This window comes from Protomyctophum bolini (assembly GCF_963924005.1).
Source record: "Protomyctophum bolini genome assembly, chromosome: 13".
NCBI lineage: Eukaryota > Metazoa > Chordata > Actinopteri > Myctophiformes > Myctophidae > Protomyctophum > Protomyctophum bolini.
In genome coordinates, this window is record NC_137874.1 from 34,635,039 (window position 1) to 34,657,754 (window position 22,716).

Here is a 22,716-nt window from a genome sequence, read left to right on the forward strand (position 1 = left end):
AAGATCATATTTCAAAGTGTCTGTTCGCCTACTCGGACCCCAAATAATAGCTAATCTAACGCCACAAAATCCTCTTATTCAAACTGTTACCGCAACAACTTTACCGGTACGAGTTGGAGCAATAAGCAAGCCGGTACACACAGAGAGTTCAACGAGACACTATGGAGATGTTTCAGTGCAGGTATAATATTATCGGGGGTCAAGACACCTAAGCTGAGCTAGGAAGAAGCTCTATCTCTCCCCGTTCATCTTCCTCTCATTATCTCCGCCCATCGCCTCTCCATCCTTCCTCCCTGTGGTGGCCAAGAATGGTGTGATCTGCCTCCCGTCTACAGTAAGAGTACAAACCTGAACACCCCTGGTTCCCTTCTCGGACTCGTTAAGGCCTTTCTTCACCGGGCATTCACGTCTGTGCCGTTCATTCACTTCTGTGTATGAGCCACCAAAGCTGCTACGTATTTTGTTACAAATTTTACTCGTGTTGAGCAATCAATGCTGAAATTTTATTACAACCAAAAATCACCCGACCGTCCTGTGAGCCACAAAGGCTGACATGTTGTTGCAAAAAGAAAAAAGAAAGCCACCTGCCAAAGTGTTCGCGGGGGCTTCAGAACTCGGCAAATGGAAAATCGACCCCGCATTTGGCGCTTGGCTGGTGTTAGTTTCAGACGACGCTTCTTCTTGACCTCTCTTTGATTTATCTCTCTTTCGCATACCGGAATCAAAGTGATCGGTGTAGCATTCCGAAATTATTCAATGAATAAATTATGTTTCTTTGTTTGAGCCCGATTGCTTTGTGCTGATGTGAGGGCAGCGGTGGCCGAACGGTTTGCGGAGCGGTCTTGATATCGGAAGGTCGCTAGTTCGTATCCCCGGACCGGCACGTTAAAATTACCACCGTTGAAGTGCCCTTGAACAAGGCATTGAACCCCGACCATGAAATGTTCTATGAGCAGGGCCTGGCTGTAAACAAGTTCTTGAGCTTAGTCCAGTTACCCTGGCTAAACATTGTAACTTTCTTTCTTTTTTTCTTATCCCAGTATGTTCCGCCCGCCTGCCCACCTGCCCGGCCGCCCACATAATGGGTCGCGATTTTCTATCTGATATGACTAAAACTTAACGGATATTATTCAAAAGACTATATGACAAAGGGCCGATTCATACTCCTATTTTATCACTGTTTCGGCGCTGTAGTGCCGAAATGATTTCGGCTTGTCAGAGCACCGAAGAGCCGACTTTAGGACGGTACCCGCCCCCCCCGAACCTCAAATGACGTCAAATTGTAGGCTCTACAGCGCCGAACCGACTTTTATTCGGCTCTAAAATAAGAGTATGAATCGGCCCTAAAACTAAATCCTAATTTGCTGTCAAAATCAAGCACTGGCCAGAGGGAAGGAGAGAGACATCCAGACCCAGACAAAAGCATACCCTACTGTACCTACAGTATGTCGTCGCCATTGCGGTCTTGCGGGTCTTTCTCTACATACCTATGTCATCGTCGTTGCGGTCTTGCGGGTCTTTCTCTACATACCTATGTCATCGTCGTTGCGGTCTTGCGGGTCTTTCTCCAGACACTCTCGGACGAGGTCTCTGCCCAGCAGCGTGTCCGAGGCTCTCTCCAGGTCCTCGTCTTCCTCCTCCTCTTCCTCGCTGTCCACAGGGGCCTCGGGCAGCCCCGACAGGTCCACGTCTCCTAGGTCGCTCTCTGTAGCCTGGTGGGGCGGTGGGGGGGGGGGGGGGGGTGGGGGGGGGGGGTACAGACGATGGTTAAGAGGGCGAGCATGGGTTTGTTCGATTCAATGTCATCGTTCTCTAAGGCAGGGAAAGAAGACTCACAGTCTCACACACACACACACACACACACACACACACACACACACACACACAAAAATAATAGGTAGAAAGCAGGCCTCCGAGCAAGCATAGAAGAAAATGTTTCACTTCCAGGAAAGGTGCCAAAAAACATTCATAAAGCCTCAGAAATGACACAAATTGTGAGTTGTTTCCGAGACTTTAAGGACACACAACAAGGCTCAGTATGTGGCTGGCTGGCTGGCAATGATGGCACAGAATGACAAGGATCTGTAAGGGGACATTCTGTAGGACAGATCCATCTGTAAGGGGACATTCTGTAGGACAGATCCCTGTGTTGGATTCAACTACTGTAAGTACATATACTTAAGGACTGTACTTTGTATTACTTGGTTACTATTACAAAACATTCACTTCAGCCCATTTCGTCCATTTGAAAATAGCCGAACTACAAGCTCAAAATATGTCACGGTGTGACGCATTGTGAGCTTGTAGATCAACTATTTTCAAAATATTTGTATACATTTGAAAACTTGAAATGGGACATTCTGCATTGAGAGTACTTTCTACTTTTGGTACTTTAAGTACATTTTGAGGCCAATACTTTTGTACTTTTACTCAAGTACATTTTTAATTCCAGACTTTTTCTTGTAGCGTTGTAGTTCGTTCTAAATTGCCGTATTAATACTTTTACTGAAGTAAAACAATGTAGTAGTTTTTCCACCAGTGCAGATCACTGCGTTGGATTCCACTAGCATGTAAGCAAGAGCATCAAATATTCAACACTATCTTGAGCCTTATTATTTTTACACTTCTTTTCAAAGGCAGCGCCTGCCAAAAAATAACTAAATAAATCAAACTTTACAGTTTGAAATACATCATCCTCGAGTCGGCGGAAAGGGAATAAGAAAGCCCCATCTCATTTCAAAAGTGATACATAAACAAATAAAATAAAAAATAAAACCTCTGCCAACCTACATGGACAGAACTATCTGATTTCCCCCATCTCCTCTCAGCGTCAATATCATCGAAAACAAAACGGTGCAATAACCTCAGAGCAGTACGTCTGCTCTGAGCAAGACATCCCACCGAGCCAATTCTCTGTTCAAAACAATACAAACTAACAATCGCTGACGACCCCATTTTGAGCACGTCATTATCCTGTCCACTACTGAATCAACACAGTGGCCAGTCTATCCTCGTGCCTTTTCCCTCCTCAGTGGGTTGCCCAGTCAATGTGAACTTGCACGTGGGCATTGGCCATTGGAATTAAGCAGGAAGTGAAGAGGCCGATTCTTCACTTTCAATTTCTATTTAAGCCGTTCATTTGTATTTTCGCCACGGGCTATGGGATCTGTAGTCACTGCCGAGGCCCCCGGCCCACAGGCTATTCAATCTGTAGTCACGGTCCCATAGCCTGGACGGACGGCGGGTAGAAATGTGGGTATGTTCTACGAATTGTCGAAATAGCTCGTAAATGGCCTATATTTGCTATTTGTCATGCGACAAAGGCTACGTGGCATTACATCTTTCTGTGATAGTTCATATGGCTCCTATATTTGCGTCTGTTTGGCAGCCAGATGGAGGCCGTGGTGCCTCGGGGGCTCTCACACCAGCCAGGGAAGTGAACCCTCAACCCAGGAGGAGAGAGACAGGAGCAGCTCTCCCCTTGGATGGAACAGACCATCTGCCCGCTCTTCTACGGCAGTGATTTTCAAACCTATTTCATGTAAAGGTCCATTATTTATTCACCATTTGAGCCACGGACCGTCATTTGATGAGATTTATCCTCGCAGACCCACAGCGAAAGAATGTTGTGTTGTCGTTGGACACGGTTGGAGTTTGTTCACAATTCCATGCTGTATTGATGTTGGTACCATAGGAGAGATAACAGGCAGACGTTGATCAAAATAATAATTATTTGACATGCTCCAATTGTGTAGACTACATGTAAATTAGCCTAATGCAGGTGTTTAAAATAACTCTTGAAGAGCGTAAAATGAAACCACTCTTACAAACTCTCCATCATTTATCTGGGGACCTCCTGGAACCCCCTCAAGGACCACTGGTTGAGAACCACTGTTCTATACAGGAAACCTAGAACGGGCCAGAGACCAAACTAAATGGCTTCCCCCTGGTCCGGCACCAAGGAGAATTTCACCATGTTTTATTCATTTCAGTGTGTTAGTTTTATCAAGCGAGCGTGTGGGTGGGGGGTAGAAAAATACCCCATCATCACCATATGCTGGCTTTGTTGTATTTGCTGAGGAAGCAGCAGGAAAATATGGGTTGAGGGCAAAACCTCCTGAAAGTTTATTTTATTTTTATGAGGGCAGAGGCGACCACAAGGACCAGCAGGAGACAACTGCATGCTATTTTTGACTAATGTCATCCATCCATCCATCCATCCATCCATCCATCCCCTCCAAGAACTAGACTAGCACAAGGGTTCTCAAATGTTTCCATGGCCAGGAGCCGCAAATAGCCAAAGCCTCGGGCGGCAGCCCACGTATTGCAAAACATGTGCAATGGTTGGAGGCAATGGTTGGTCTCCCTGTTCTTCCATTCGGAAATTCAGACCATAGTGCCATGTTGAAGCAGACGCTTCAAATAACTCCCATTCTGGGTTTGGCCATTTTAAATGTCAAAATGCATCGCAAGTTGGCTTGCTATGGCTGTCACTGTCGTACAGTACATCGACGTGGTATAACAACATCAACGTGAATAAAATGTAACCCAACATGGTAATGTGCAGGCGATTTATTTTGGGGCAGGATCTTAGAATTTGACAGGAACCACAGAAGGCCAAATTAAGCTAGCACAGGGCATTCATGAATGGGATTGGACAAGCTATTACGACAAGCCGCTATGTCTGGCCCTTGGATGACTGCCTTAAAAACGGACAAGCCGCTCCATTCCACTGCGAGTCCATCCACTCACCATTTAATGAATGAGACTGGACAGGCCAGAATTGAATCCGTCCTTCCCGAAATAAACTCTGATGTCTCCGGGGTTTTTTTTTTTTCTTCTTTTCCCCCCCCGTTTTCATCCTTCAGCTAATGGCTTTTTATTGTGTTAACACACACACACACACACACACACACACACACACACACACACACACACACACACACACACACACACACACACACACACACACACACACACACACACACACACACACACACACACACACACTGATGCATGAAGTGACAGTGATGATGTAATGATGCAATGAATTTGGGACCATGCACACGAGATAGGATCTTTTTGTGAAAAGGAACTTGACGTGGACTCCATCCAAGGACAAAGAGAAAACGTATACACTTCCACAGTACTTTTACTTCTACTCCACTACAAGTAAAAGTAAAATCTCTGCAATATTGCTTGCTCTGGGTGGATCTTTGTTGGTTTGTAAAGTGTCTTGAGACAACTTGTTGTGATTTGACACTTTAATAAAATTGAATTGAATTGAATTGAATCTCAGAGGCAAATATTGTACTTAATCCACTACATTTATTTGAAAACTTAGTTAGAGAGAGTTACTAGTTACTTTGTAGATTTTAATTATCATTACAGGACACATTAACCACTTCAGCTCTATAAACATTTTGATCATTTGCTACAAGCATCTACATTCTACAAGTATAGTATTAGGATTGAGAGAGATTATCTGGAGAATATTCTACTCTTTCTTCTCTTCATTTCCCTCCATCTCTTTGTCCTCTTTTCAAACCTTGCTTGGGTTTCACCTCTCCTTCTATTATAATATGTGTCCTACTGTCTTTCACTATGTCTCTCTTTGTGACTCACATCACATCCTCTCTCTGTCTCTCTCTCAGTCTTTCAAGGCCATGCCTGTCATGTATGCTAAACTAGTCTTTGCGCTCTCTCTCTCTGAGTTTAGGGATAGCGACCTATGTGGCCAGTTAAGACTGAGGTTATGGTTAGCGACCTACGTGGCCGGTTAAGACTGAGGTTATGGTTAGCGACCTACGTGGCCGGTTAAGACTGAGGTTAGTGTTAGTGACCTACGTGGCCGGTTAAGACTGAGGTTAGGGTTAGCGACCTACGTGGCCGGTGAAAACTGAGGTTAGGCTTAGCGATCTCCGTGGCCGGTTAAGACTGAGGTTAGGGTTTGGGATAGTGTTGGTAATCGGTCAGACTAACAGGAGGTCAGAACAATGACATGTTACCAGAGAAACAGTGCTATATGAGATAAAACCATACATACTGGAATTAAATGTCAGCTCTAAAGGTTGTGACATTCAAGTCTGTGTCTGAGTGGGTTGGGGTGTGTGTGTGTGTGTGTGTGTGTGCGCATGGTTGTTTTGTGTGTGTGCATGTGACGAGGTGTGTGAGTGTGTGTGTGTGTGTGTGTGTGTGTGTGTGTGTGTGTGTGTGTGTGTGTGTGTGTGTGAGAAATCCTGCGGTGTGTGCCACCTACAGATTATTGATTCCTGGCCCTTATTAAACACGGTACACACACTTCACGCGAGCCGTTAAATCCCCAGGCACGACCGTCTATTGACTGGCTGGGAAATGTCACATAGAGGGTGGATTCCTGAGACCTGCAGGCCCCCATGACGCCACAGTCATTATAAACATCCACATTCATTAAGGCCCTATGCACAGTGACCTAGAGCACAGAGCCAAGTGTCAAATGCACAGTAAGCTGGCAGTAGATGATGACCCGTAATGAATCAACATTTATTCAACCAAAGTTCATTGTGATTAAGGCTACGTGCCTTAATCACATCACAATGTGGCCAATCTGCAAGGTCTGTGAGGTACTGTACGTACACAGGTGTTCGGCTCGCATGCCGGATTTTGATTAAAAACATCTCAAGCATAGCGGGAGGGAGACAGACATATAGTTAGACAGACAGACAGACAAACAGACAGACAGACAGGTTCCCACCTGGTAGATGTCCGATAGGCTGCTGCTCCCAGAGTCGCTGGCAATGCTGCATCCTGATTGGCTGGGAGCCATGTGCGTCACCTGCTGATGGGCGTGGTCTGTCAGGTGCATCTTATTGAGGTCGGCAGGAAGCTAAGGAGACAGACAGGAAGTGGGGAAGAGAGAGAGAGAGAGTGAGTTCAAGTTCAACAGAAATACATATCTGCACGCACACGCACACAAATTGCACGCACACACACACACCGCACGCACGCACCCACACGCCTTTTTCCACTGACAGTCCGAAGCAATTTGGCAGCCTCTGACAGCTCATGCCGGTAGACCATTAACATGAAGGGAAGCTCCTTCAGACCACTGTAAATCACACGGCTGAGCTGAGCCGCCCGGTGGATGACATTATAGCAGTGAAAGTGAGGCAGGGAGACTGCTTTTCACACTGCGCTGAGGCCAGCGTAGCACACATACAGCTACAGGGAGACTGCCTTTCACACTGCACTGAGGCCAGCGTAGCACACATACAGCTACAGGGAGACTGCCTTTCACACTGCACTGAGGCCAGCGTAGCACACATACAGCTACAGGGAGGCTGCCTTTCACACTGCACTGAGGCCAGCGTAGCACACATACAGCTACAGGGAGACTGCCTTTCACACAGAACTGAGGCCAGCGTAGCACACATACAGCTACAGGGAGACTGCCTTTCACACTGCACTGAGGCCAGCGTAGTCCGCCGTAGTCTGAAAACCCACCTTTTCAGACTCCATCATGGCCCATAGCACTTACCCCACCCCCTTAGATAGCAATTCTGTAGACTTAGATAGCATTTGATACAGACTTATAGCATGTTATGTAGACAGCATAAGTGCATTGTATGTAGTCATAGCACGTCATAGTACATATGTGTAGCATAGTAGTATAGATGTATAGCTTATATGTATAGTTTCATTATAGATATTCCACTGTTACTTTCTTAGCTTACGCATGTTTCATGATAAATGTCTTTATGTGATGTATTCCCATGCTTTTTTGTTCTTGCTTAATGTAAGTCGCTCTGGATTAAGAGCGTCTGCTAAATGCCTAAATTGTAAATTGTAAATTGTAGCACACATACAGCTACAGGGAGACTGCCTTTCACACTGCACTGAGGCCAGTGAAGCACATACAGGTGCTCTCATGCCAGGTGCATGAGAGCACCTGGCCCTTCTAGACAACTCTCATTATACACACACATACTCCATGGCTGTTAGATAGCGTCGATTAGTCGCTGTCCAAAACTGTTTTACAGGAAAGGTAAAAAAAAAAACAACGGGTATTGCATAGCCGGGTGGGGCATGGATCTCCAACTTCGGTGCTCTACAGCATTTGCAGAGTTACTGACCAACTCTACAGTGTTCCTAATGGCATCCGCAGCGTTCACACCAATTTACCATTTTAAGCAAACACACTTATCCAGAGTGACTTACAAGTGTGGAGTTCAAGGAAAACACCCGCGGTAGTGCTTCAAATTAACCAGGATAGCTAGCGGGTAAAGAGCCAACCTACTGTAGCGTCTGTCCAAACAACAACACGCCATCATAACAACGTTCTGAAGATTTGTGATCAAGCGAATAAAAAAAAGACTAACAAAAAAACACCAACCTGCGTAGTATAACTAGCGTCAATCAAAAGGGTGAGAAGGAGGAGGGATTACAAGGGGAGGGGGTTAGGTGGACGCTAAAGAGGTGAACTTTCAGACAGACAGACTAGTGTTGATTTTGTCGACTAAAACTAAGGCGACTACCCTTTTTCATGGACGTAAAAAGAAATAAAAACTAAGCTATGATGACTAAAACTATGACTAAATATATTGACAATTTCGTGAACAAATACAAACTAGACTAAAATGTTAGGGAGGGACTAGTGGAGAAGAGATGACGTTTTTGATCTGTAGATCTGCAATTTTCAACAAAATCTGCCATTACAACGTTACCAAGGGAAGGCCTGCCTAAACATCATTTTAGTAGACTAAATCAACTGTAGATTGAGTCGACTAAAACCATAGTAACACTAAAACATTTCAGATGACTAAAATATGACTAAATCTAAATTATTTTTTACTCAAAAGACTTTGCTGTCCAAATCAACATTAAGACAGACACAGACACACAGACACACACAGACACACACAGACACACACAGACACACACACACAAACACACGGGTGGTGCATCACTAAATTAACATCCTATTGTAACTGGCCCCAGACCTTACCAGTTTGCAGCGAGACAGAGTCAGGGTGAGAGAGCACGCTCTCCTGCGACGCCGGACAAGCCTACCGTCCACCTCCTCCATCACCCGATCATCATCACCATCTATCTGCCACCCCTCCCCACACACACACACACACACACACACACACACACACACGACCAACATGCTACACCGGGGTTGTATAGAGCCAATGTGGTGCCACCATGCAATATTAAAGATGTTAAGTCTGGGGAGGGGCACTGTCTGCTCCCACACACACACACACACACACACACACACACCCCTTTCCCTGTTGTTGACCGTACATCCCCAACCAACCACTGTGGAATTAAGGGAAGAGCAGGTTAGGGGAGTTATGCTTGACAAGGGCCTATACTGCATATTATTAACCACTTAAACCCTATATACTTCCATTGAGTGGGGTGCCCCAGGGCTCTGTACTTGGCCCCTCTTCCTTTTTGGCAATTGGATCTCACTGTCTCTCGTTCTTCACCAAAAACACACCGAAAAGCTGATCTACACAAGCTCTCACACACACACAGCATCTCATTGAGAGAAACAGCTACTGCCGTTGGCGAAATTGTCAAATATTTTCACCTGTAATGCCCAAAATAGGAACCTCAGGTTGAATGTCACTGAAGGTACACAGCAGCTGTGAAAATCAAGTCAACAAGCGTCCATGTGATGAATGGTGATTGTTTCAGAGCCAGCATGTGTGCACGGGGGGGTCCATTGTACACACGCAGTTACATTAAGACATTCATTTTCACTGTGTGCTTCATTTTCTGCAGAGCTGTACAAGCATCATCTAAAGTTAGCCTCCGCTAACGAGTCGACCAATTAACAGCCAGGAGATTCATTTAGCACAAGTGGCAGGTACAAAGTAAACATCCCAGTAATAGGTTGGGCCAAATACACACACGCACGCACGCACGCTACAGTAGCCACGGTCCACTCAGAATGGGCCTGTCCGAGTGTAAGGATGAATAATGTACAATCCATTTTTCATCTATGTACATTCTCACACACACACACACACACACACACACACACACACACACACACACACACACACACAGCTTGCCCCAGCACTTCTCTTCTGTCTCTGTGCCACCACGCACACACACACACACACACACACACACACACCTCCAACATTAGATTTGAATCTTGACACGTTTGCTTGCATTGAAGTGAAATCCATTTTGCATCAGGTAGGACGGTGCAATGCAATGTCTGGCTCACTTAGTGTTGAGCCTAGGGCAAAGCAGGCTTCTCTCTCTCTCACTCACTCACACACACACACACACACACACACACACACACACACACACACAATGTATGAACTGAGGAGAATCAGTCAATAGACAACACCTAGGTGTAGCCAATTCTATTAGATAAAGGGAGAGAGGCATCAGAGGAAGACAAGCAACACAGAGACAAGAGTTTGTGTAGGAGATGAGAATAACGAGCTACGAGAGAATGAAGAGCTACAGAGAGAGAGAGAGAGAGAGAGAGACATAGGGATGAGAGAGAGAGAGACATAGGGATGAGAGAGAGAGATAGGCTGCTGTAGATGAAATGATAAATGAATAAGAGAGAGTGCGCGAGCGATAGAAATATATAGATAAATCAATAAGAGAGAGCGAGAGAGAGAGAGATTGGAAGAGAGATGGAGAGAGAGAGAGAGAGACCTCAGTCTCAGGTAAAGAGTCATTGATTTCTTTATGATGGATCAGTTTTCACAGGTGGCAGCGGCCAACCAATCTCTTTCTCCCAGCATGCACTGCACGCGTCCTACCGAACTACAGATGAAGAGACGGCAATGAGTGGATCAGTCTGCCAAACCCAACCACGTCTCACGCACACACACACACACAGTTCAATGAGTGGATCAGTCTGCCAAACCCAACCACGTCTCACACACACACACACACACACACAGTTCAATGAGTGGATCAGTCTGCCAAACCCAACCACGTCTCACGCATGCACACGCACACGCGCGCACACACACACACACACACACACACACACACACACACACACACACACACACACACACACACACTTCAATGAGAGAGAGAGAGAGAGAGAGGGGGGGGGGGGGGGGGGACTAAAGAGGGAGAGAGAGGAGTAGGAGGAGAGACCGAGTGGGGAGATTAGAAGAAGGGAGGGAAAAGGCAAAGAATAAGACAGACAGTCAGTCAGACAGAAAGCCAGACAGCCAGCCAGCCAGCCAGCCAGCCAGCCAGCCAGCCAGTCAGACAGAAAGCCAGCCAGCCAGTCAGACAGAAAGCCAGACAGCCAGCCAGACAGACAGACAGACAGACAGACAGCCAGACAGACAGCCAGCCAGCCAGCCAGTCAACCAGCGGCTTGCGTGTGTGTGTTGCAGCAGTCTCATGGCTCTCATTCACACTTCAAGACTTTTAATCCAGCTCTAATCCCCTCCCCCCCCTGTTTTCTCCACCTCTCCCCATGGGGTTCATAGAGGAGTGTAGGAGTGTGTGTGTGTGTGTGTGTGTGTGTGTGTGTGTGTGTGTGGGGGGGGGGGGGGGGGGGGGGGGGGGGGGGTTCTCCCATTCATGCATTAGTGATGAGAAATTTAGCAGATTAAATATGAATGCTGTGTGAATCCATCAATTCAACTACTACTGTAGGAGAACAAGCCAGCCAGGCAGGCAACGATCTAAATCTAAATTTTGACATTTTAAAATAGCCAATCTACAAGCTCACAACGTCACAGCTATTTTAACTATTAAAAATGTTTAGGGATAAGGGCTTTAGCATGGACGAAAATAGAACCCAAAAAAAAATATATATATACGCTGTATATTTAGCCTATACTGTGTATTATATCAGTCCATTTTTGTGAACGCGTTTCCTTACTTTAGCTCCATTAGGACTTTTCTTTCTCCAACAGTCTTAATTCACGGCAGGCAGGCCAGAGTAGAAATAACTATTTAGCGAGTAATAATTCCCCTCCTCTCTAACCTTCTCATATAAAAGCCCATTTAACCTAATGCAGCCAATTCCAGTGTGATATAGTAGCTATGGGACCGAGCGAGCGTTCACTAGCCCTCCCCTCGTTTCCCCCCCGGTGATATAACGTGCTATTAAACCCAGACTGACCGTTTGACTGCGCGGGGCGAAAGGCTACTGGACCTACCCAAAGCATTTTAGCACGGCCATAACGTTTGCTCCATTGTGCATTGATGGTCTCACGGAGAGCCATAGAGGACTATCCATCGGGTTTTTGACTGCTGGTCTCCGTTCAGCAGAGATGGCGTGATTGACCATAGGAGTTCTGGGTGCAACAGTTGGAATTATCTGCATTTGGGCCCCATCTGAAAATATGTTGGTCCATTGACCCCTCCAGAAGAGGGATTTGACTTAAAAACGTTCGCTGTGAAAGAATATACTGTATATTCAAAGATTTGCACACATTTTGACGATTTAAGAAGAATCACACCCGTGTGAACTGAGTGGTGCAACTCTCCTCTCCCCCTGCCTCTCTCTCTCTCTCTCTCTCTCTCTCATTAGCAGGCAACAGTGCAACACTATCTCTCTCTCTCTCTCTCTCTCTCTCTCTCTCTCATTAGCAGGCAACAGTGCAACACTATCTCTCTCTCTCTGTTTCTGGCACAACAGCGCCACTTTTGCCGCTACCGGTACTGTAAACATAGTCCCATAGTGAGTGACATTGCTGTTCCTTGGAGTGGTTGCACCACTAAAAAATAAAACAAATGACACTCTATTGTTAACAGTCGATGAAGTATGAAATAGCACACAAGTATCAAATTGGTTGATTGTACAGAGAATCCGTTCACATTTGTTGGAGGGAGTCCAGTTGCCAAGTAACTGTCTGTCTGTCACAGACATCCTTCACACACGCTCAGGCTGCAGTGATAGTGCGTGCCGTGTGCACGAGCGTGCATGCAAGGACAATGCAGCAAGAAAGGCGTGCGATGATGCAACGTTAAATGACGCCGAGCGGAAGATGTGAACAGCGCTCCCCACTCCTCAGTCCTCACACACACACATGCACACACACAACGCTCCCCACTCCTCACACACAGCGAGCGAGATGTCACACGGAAACAGACGCGGAGAGACGAGATGACCCAAAGTGACGGGGACAGGAGGACAGACTCTAAAGCGGACAGTGGGACAGGAGGACAGACTCTTGGGGGGACAGTGGGACGCTTTGTAAGCTTGTAGATTTGCTATTGTCTTTGTGCGATACCACGCACAGCAAAGTACCTCAAGCCCTGAACAGTCACAAAATTTGTATACATTTAACAAAAGCAACAATAAAAAATAATAATCTGTGGACCAATTCTCGAGACAGTGGTCTACAAAAGACCCTCCCCTGGTCAAGAGCCGAGGGTAAGCTGACCAATGTGGTTCATTGTTTATGCCATGGGGAATTAGCATAATGGTCGTTGGACTGCACCTGCTGGATATTATAAGTGGATACTGCCAGGACTATTTTGGCAAAACCAACCGGAGGGGATAAAACGCAAATTAAGATCATATTATGTATTTGCCTTGGAACACAAAAGAGGAGAATGCAATAACCCGCTGATGGACTACAGATGTTCAGCATAAGCAACGGCACGTGGCCCACATGTTGTTATAGACAAGGTTCTCTCTCATAGACACGACAGGAAGCTAGCCTCAGTTCTTCCTGCGTACGCCGACTCTCCAGGTTCATTCCGTAAATTCACCAGCAGCCACCTGCACTATGTTACCAGATCACCTGCACTATGTTACCAGACCTGCTAGATCACCTGCACTATGTAACCAGTCTGCTAGATCACCTGGACTATGTAACCAGATCACCTGCACTATGTAACCAGTCTGCTAGATCACCTGCACTATGTAACCAGATCACCTGCACTATGTAACCAGTCTGCTAGATCACCTGCACTATGTAACCAGATCACCTGCACTATGTAACCAGATCACCTGCACTATGTTACCAGATCACCTGCACTATGTAACCAGATCACCTACACTATGTTACCAGATCACCTGCACTATGTAACCAGATCACCTACACTATGTTACCAGATCACCTGCACTATGTTACCAGATCACCTGCACTATGTAACCAGATCACCTACACTATGTAACCAGATCACCTGCACTATGTAACCAGATCACCTGCACTATGTAACCAGATCACCTACACTATGTAACCAGATCACCTGCACTATGTAACCAGATCACCTACACTATGTAACCAGATCACCTGCACTATGTAACCAGATCACCTACACTATGTAACCAGATCACCTACACTATGTAACCAGATCACCTGCACTATGTAACCAGATCACCTACACTATGTAACCAGATCACCTGCACTATGTAACCAGATCACCTGCACTATGTAACCAGATCACCTGCACTATGTAACCAGATCACCTGCACTATGTAACCAGATCACCTGCACTATGTAACCAGATCACCTACACTATGTTACCAGATCACCTGCACTATGTTACCAGATCACCTACACTATGTAACCAGTCTGCTAGATCACCTACACTATGTTACCAGATCACCTGCACTATGTAACCAGTCTGCTAGATCACCTACACTATGTTACCAGATCACCTGCACTATGTAACCAGTCTGCTAGATCACCTACACTATGTTACCAGATCACCTGCACTATGTAACCAGTCTGCTAGATCACCTACACTATGTTACCAGATCACCTACACTATGTAACCAGTCTGCTAGATCACCTACACTATGTTACCAGATCACCTACACTATGTAACCAGTCTGCTAGATCACCTACACTATGTTACCAGATCACCTGCACTATGTAACCAGTCTGCTAGATCACCTACACTATGTTACCAGATCACCTACACTATGTAACCAGTCTGCTAGATCACCTACACTATGTTACCAGATCACCTACACTATGTAACCAGTCTGCTAGATCACCTACACTATGTTACCAGATCACCTGCACTATGTAACCAGTCTGCTAGATCACCTACACTATGTTACCAGATCACCTGCACTATGTAACCAGTCTGCTAGATCACCTACACTATGTTACCAGATCACCTACACTATGTAACCAGTCTGCTAGATCACCTACACTATGTTACCAGATCACCTACACTATGTAACCAGTCTGCTAGATCACCTACACTATGTTACCAGATCACCTACACTATGTAACCAGTCTGCTAGATCACCTGCACTATGTAACCAGTCTGCTAGATCACCTGCACTATGTAACCAGTCTGCTAGATCACCTACACTATGTAACCAGTCTGCTAGATCACCTACACTATGTTACCAGATCACCTGCACTATGTAACCAGTCTGCTAGATCACCTACACTATGTTACCAGATCACCTACACTATGTAACCAGTCTGCTAGATCACCTACACTATGTTACCAGATCACCTACACTATGTAACCAGTCTGCTAGATCACCTACACTATGTTACCAGATCACCTGCACTATGTAACCAGTCTGCTAGATCACCTACACTATGTTACCAGATCACCTACACTATGTAACCAGTCTGCTAGATCACCTACACTATGTTACCAGATCACCTGCACTATGTAACCAGTCTGCTAGATCACCTACACTATGTTACCAGATCACCTGCACTATGTAACCAGTCTGCTAGATCACCTACACTATGTTACCAGATCACCTGCACTATGTAACCAGTCTGCTAGATCACCTACACTATGTTACCAGATCACCTACACTATGTAACCAGTCTGCTAGATCACCTACACTATGTTACCAGATCACCTGCACTATGTAACCAGTCTGCTAGATCACCTACACTATGTAACCAGTCTGCTAGATCACCTGCACTATGTAACCAGTCTGCTAGATCACCTACACTATGTAACCAGTCTGCTAGATCACCTGCACTATGTAACCAGTCTGCTAGATCACCTACACTATGTAACCAGTCTGCTAGATCACCTACACTATGTAACCAGTCTGCTAGATCACCTACACTATGTTACCAGATCACCTGCACTATGTAACCAGTCTGCTAGATCACCTACACTATGTTACCAGATCACCTACACTATGTAACCAGTCTGCTAGATCACCTACACTATGTTACCAGATCACCTGCACTATGTAACCAGTCTGCTAGATCACCTACACTATGTTACCAGATCACCTACACTATGTAACCAGTCTGCTAGATCACCTACACTATGTTACCAGATCACCTACACTATGTAACCAGTCTGCTAGATCACCTACACTATGTTACCAGATCACCTACACTATGTAACCAGTCTGCTAGATCACCTGCACTATGTAACCAGTCTGCTAGATCACCTGCACTATGTAACCAGTCTGCTAGATCACCTGCACTATGTAACCAGTCTGCTAGATCACCTGCACTATGTAACCAGTCTGCTAGATCACCTGCACTATGTAACCAGTCTGCTAGATCACCTGCACTATGTTACCAGTCTGCTAGATCACCTCCACTATGTTACCAGTCTGCTAGATCACCTCCACTATGTTACCAGTCTGCTAGATCACCTGCACTATGTAACCAGGCAGTCTGCTAGATCACCTGCACTATGTAACCAGTCTGCTAGATCACCTGCACTATGTAACCAGATATTGGGTCAGAAAGGTAACTCTGACCTTGAACACAACTCACCTGCAAAGTGTTTTCAAAAGCGATCATACCTCAAAAAGTATGCAGATGAATGTGTGTGTGTGACTGTGTGTGTGTGTGTGTGTGTGTGTGTGTGTGTGGGGTGCATGTGCGTTTGCGCGTGTACATATAGTCAAATCTCGCCCCGCACACACTCTGTCCACCTTCACTTTATCTTGTATTCTCACATTCACCTTAGTCCTCTCTTATTCATGGACCAAAACACACACACACACACACACACACACACACACACACACACACACACACACACACACACACACACACACAGGGTGACGTGTCTGTAACCAATAGACACACATACGCGCGCATCCAAATTTAGCCCTGCGGCAACGTTTTACAGATCAATCGAGGCCACTGTCAGCGTGCACAAATGTAATGTTATTAAGAGGTGCACAATCGGACAGTGTCGGGAAACACACACGCACGTCCAAAATAGGGACACTAGTTTGAGAGAGGGACACATCGGCTGCACAATTTGCAGATGTCAAAAAGGTTAAAGAAATGGCCTCCCTCCCTCCAGCCTCCAGACAACTAGGGCAATGTTGGAGCTTTTGGCAGTGGCGACCAGCTCCCCCACCTGTCCCAATCCTGGCACCCCTCTCTTCCTTTGTACTTGTACCTGCCAACTGATGGCCGTTTATCCACCCAGCAGGACCCCCCCCCCCCCCCATGCCAACCAATGACAGCTCAATCTAGGTCCATACACAGACTAGCAGTTGTCCATGCCCATGGCACGTTTTTATTTTTTAACACCATTATAGAGCGCCGCAGTCCTTTTAATATCATTTATTTAAAGACGGTTACGCCGCGGACAAAGCCAATTCGGATCGTGACGAATCATGACAATGAACACAATATTTTGGGACGATCAAATCATTAGAAAGAAGAAAAGAAAGTCAGGAGACAACACTATTTGTTTTGTTTTTCGTCTTATAAATTATTTGATCGGCCCAAAATATTGTGTTCATTGTCATGATTCGTCACAATCCGAATTGGCTTTGTCCGCGGCGTAACCGTCTTTAAATAAATGATATTAAAAGTGCCGATGGGAGAATGCATGGGGCTTCCACTTCCTGGGCCACTCGCTTTTCTGAAAGGGGGCGGGACTGCGGCTCTCTATAATGTTCTTATTTTGATCATCAGACCCAATTACTGAATGTCAAGTCTCCAGGTTTTCTTCAGAATACGTATGGCACTGATTTACTACCACACTATGTATTAGGAGTCCACCAGTACCAGTACTACCACACTATGTATTAGGAGTCCACCAGTACCAGTACTACCACACTATGTATTAGGAGTCCACCAGTACCAGTACTACCACACTATGTATTAGGAGTCCACTAGTACCAGTACTACCACACTATGTATTAGGAGTCCACCAGTACCAGTACTACCACACTATGTATTAGGAGTCCACCAGTACCAGTACTACCACACTATGTATTAGGAGTCCACTAGTACCAGTACTACCACACTATGTATTAGGAGTCCACCAGTACCAGTACTACCACACTATGTATTAGGAGTCCACTAGTACCAGTACTACCACACTATGTATTAGGAGTCCACCAGTACCAGTACTACCACACTATGTATTAGGAGTCCACCAGTACCAGTACTACCACACTATGTATTAGGAGTCCACCAGTACCAGTACTACCACACTATGTATTAGGAGTCCACCAGTACCAGTACTACCACACTATGTATTAGGAGTCCACCAGTACCAGTACTACCACACTATGTATTAGGAGTCCACCAGTACCAGTACTACCACACTATGTATTAGGAGTCCACTAGTACCAGTACTACCACACTATGTATTAGGAGTCCACCAGTACCAGTACTACCACACTATGTATTAGGAGTCCACCAGTACCAGTACTACCACACTATGTATTAGGAGTCCACCAGTACCAGTACTACCACACTATGTATTAGGAGTCCACCAGTACCAGTACTACCACACTATGTATTAGGAGTCCACCAGTACCAGTACTACCACACTATGTATTAGGAGTCCACTAGTACCAGTACTACCACACTATGTATTAGGAGTCCACCAGTACCAGTACTACCACACTATGTATTAGGAGTCCACTAGTACCAGTACTACCACACTATGTATTAGGAGTCCACCAGTACCAGTACTACCACACTATGTATGGCACACTGGCATTAGGAGTGCACTGGTACCAGTGGTTCTCTTAATGTTTCATTTGCAAGGACGCCCTTAACTATGGGAGTGGACAAATGGAACCAAATGGACCTGGTCCATTTGAACACTTTCAGAGTTACAGACCTGTTATGGTCATTCAAGAGTTTCTGGTAATATTATTGTGTGGTCATTCTGTACGTCAAATGCATAGTAAGTACGTACTGTATGCACAGAGTGCCCTTGCTTGGGTTTCACCTCTCATTCTATTATTATAATAAAATAAATTATAATAAAATCTCTTTGGTGTAAACTGTAGAGTAACTAAGTGCATTAACTTAAGTACTGTACTTATGTATAATTTTGAGGTAATTGTACTTTACGTTTACTTGTAACAGAGTGGTTCTACATTGCAGTATTGATACTTTTACTCAAGTAAAGCATTTGAGTGCTTTTTTGGCACGCTTCTGTATCTTCAGCAACGAGATGGAGGGCAGGTGTGTGCTCGACCAGTGACCCTTCCGACCGAATGAAAGGCCAAAAGGGCCATGCAGTTCACATACTGTGTGTGTGTGTGTGTGTGTGTGTGTGTGTGTGTGTGTGTGTGCGTGTCACAGTGCACACCTTGATGTCCCTGCCAAAAAACAGCCTTGCATGTGTCTGTCATGAATATTCATGAGATGGTCTGTTATCAACCCGTCGCCCTCTGTTTCTCTCTCTCTCTGTCTCTGTCTCTCTCTCTCTCTCTCTCTGTATACAGCTAGTACTACCCATCTCCCAGAGATGTTCGGAGATGTTCTGCTTGAGAAATTGGTAAACGAGCCACAAAGGTTCTAAAAGGTATAAAGCGTTGAGTGTTCTTTAACAAGACACGTTGTGCTGTGGTGGTTTTCTCCTTTCACCACACTGCAGTGTCTGGTCTCTCCCACTCTCGCTTCCTCCTCTCGGATTTGTGGTTTTAAAAATAGCAAAACGTTTGATTGATAAACAACAGCGGATCGATAACACCTTGGGGAGGGAGGGAGGGAGGGAGAGCTACAGGAAACTGTGAGGAATTTCTGTCTGGGTCTCAGAGGAAGACAAGCCATGGTCAGGTCCACACTGGACAAACACACCCCTCTGCTAACAGATGCTTCCTGCCCTCTGCCCTACCCCATGCTGACTCTCTCACTCACACACACACACACACACACACACGCACGCACGCACGCACGCACGCACGCACGCACACATGCGTTGCCCGGGTAGCAGCAGCTCCCCTGCGGTGGTGATGATGACTATGTTGGATCATGTCCTGCTCACACATGAGATTAGACCAAACCTCAAACATGTTGGACCCCATTTTGTGCCAGGGACAAAAAATGGGTTTATTGTCATCATTTGGAGGTTTGTCACCATCCGAGTTGACTTTAAAGGTCTTTAAATAAATACTTTTCAACTGATCGATTCCCCTGTTGTTAAACTGGTGCTAATAGCCTTGGAAGAACATGACTATTACTCTGTGACAGTCAGCTAGGGAGGTGTGTGTGTGTGTGTGTGTGTGTGTGTGTCTGTCTGCAAGGACTTGGTTGAAAAACAAACAGCGGATTCTGCTGAATCAGGAGAAATTAGACCTACCGCTTTGGGTCTTTGTGCATTCAGAGTTTAGGCCACAATACCCGAGCCCCCCCCCCCCCCCCCCCCCCCAACACACACATACATACACACACAGTCTGCAACCAAGGGCACGCTCTATCTCTAACACACACACACACACACACACACACACACACACACACACACAGTTTTTCACACGCACAGAGCAATCCATCCCATTTTGTATTTATAAACGCCCTTGAAAATCCACTAGGGTTTCTAGTTATGTCGCTAGTGGAGAGGAGGGGAATCAATATAGCACCAAGATAATGGCTACAAGAGGTATGGAAGTGGGGCTGAAATATCAGCACTGTGTGTGTGTGTGTGTGTGTACACACACAGGGGGTCATCACTGACATAAGAGCTGAGGTGAGGGGGCCTTTAGGTGGGCGAGTGTGTGTGTGTGTGTGTGTGTGTGTGTGTGTGTGTGTAGATATAGGGCTGAAGTACCGTATGTGATTATGTGTGTGTGCATGTCTGCTCATAGTAATAGATACATTAATCCTCTGACAGTAAGTCACGTGCACGCGTGCATTCTTTGTGTGTGTGTGTGTGTGTGTGTGTGTACTGTGTATAGCATGTACGTGCATGTCTACGCTCGTGTCTCTGAATAGAATCAGTTTTCTGTAAGGATCCATCCAGCAGTCAATAGTAACAGTCGCCCGCTATTAACCGGTGAGCTTTCCAACAGGATCATACAAAGCAGCGAGCCAATAGTAACAGTCGCCCGCTATTAACCGGTGAGCTTTCCAACAGGATCATACAAAGCAGCGAGCCAATAGTAACAGTCACCCGCTCTTAACCGGTGAGCTTTCCAACAGGATCATACAAAGCAGCGAGCCGTGTGTGAGCGGAGAGCTCCGATTCTCAGAGGTCACATGAAGTGGAGAGCTATAATTCCAAAGACTAAACGAGGGCAGAGGAGAGGGAAAGGAAGCATGCGACGCAGTGTTGGATTTTGACAGCAATTTTAGATTTAGTTTTAGTCATAGTCTTCTGAATAAAAATTTGTTAAGTTTTAGTCATATTTTAGTCATCTGAAATGCTTTACCTTTCGTCTAGTTTTAGTTGAAATCCACAGTTGATTTAGTCAACAAAAAATGATGTTGGCGTGCCTTGATGGCGTCGTAATGGAAGATTTTACACTTGAAAATAGCGACAGAATGTTCTCTGGGCTGAATGAAATGCCTGCGATAGATAGTGACACATGAAACAGCCAGCCGCTGGGAGGAGATTTGACACCACGCATAACTCAGCATTTTCGGCGTTTTTGACACCTCGAGGAAAACTACATACGCCGGTGATGAAACAGGAGCGAGTACAGATATGTGTACTGTACGGCGTAAAGAGGAACACGTATCACAAGCAAATAAAAAGCCCAATATACAGTAGAGGGGCACGGAGTCTCAGAGGGGCACGGAGTCTCAGAGGGGAACGGAGTCTCAGAGGGGAACGGAGTCTCAGAGGGGAACGGAGTCTCAGAGGGGAACGGAGTCTCAGAGGGGAACGGAGTCTCAGAGGGGGAACGGAGTCTCAGAGGGGAACGGAGTCTCAGAGGGGCACGGAGTCTCAGAGGGGAACGGTTTGGCTAGGATTGGGTGGTAATTCATGAGTTATGGAGGATGGAGTTTGGCTTGGCCTGGCCTGGCCTAATGTGGCCCGCATTGATCTTTATCACCCTCACTTCCTGTATATTCGATACCCCGGGCCTCACTAAAAGCTCTCTGGCTCTCTGTTTGTCATGTTTCTCCCTGTGCCTCTGCCTCTCTCTCTCTCTGTCTCTCTCTCTCTCTCTCTCCATATTTTACCCATCATCTCTGGTTCTTTCAGCTGCCTGTCTCTCGTCTCTGCCTCCGATTCTCTACTTTCCATCATGTCCTCTCTCTCCGTCGGTCCGTCCATCCATGTCCGTCTACGTATATGCCGAGGTCAAACAAGGCAGAATCCATCAAGGGCAATGATGCCGACGGCAGTGACTGGCAAGCGTCACGCAACGCAGTAAAGGTCAGCCTCTCAGATCTCGTGCATGCACACACACACACACACACACACACACACACACACACACACATGCGCGAACACACACGCACACAGTCAGTCAACACTTGCGTGCCAGCAGAGACGGTGGTCACTGATCTGATGACCCCTGTCCCAACCAACCCTACTCCATTAATGTACTTTGTCAAACGGGGCGAAAGAAACGCCCGGTTTCTGCACCAGTTT

The 22,716-nt window shown here is 46.0% G+C and overlaps 1 protein-coding gene across 4 annotated transcripts in view; it reads right to left on the reverse strand.

Annotated features, from left to right (window-relative positions):
* Positions 1–22,716, reverse strand: part of rapgef6 (Rap guanine nucleotide exchange factor (GEF) 6) — a 187,919-nt gene that overhangs the window by 66,293 nt on the left and 98,910 nt on the right. For all 4 annotated transcript variants that reach the window (XM_080780488.1, XM_080780489.1, XM_080780487.1 and 1 more), the window contains exons 8-9: positions 6,734–6,865; positions 1,532–1,712 (exon numbers count right to left, since the gene is read on the reverse strand). In XM_080780488.1, the coding sequence (XP_080636614.1) occupies positions 1,532–1,712; positions 6,734–6,865 (313 nt within the window). The remainder of the gene's footprint in view (positions 1–1,531; positions 1,713–6,733; positions 6,866–22,716) is intronic.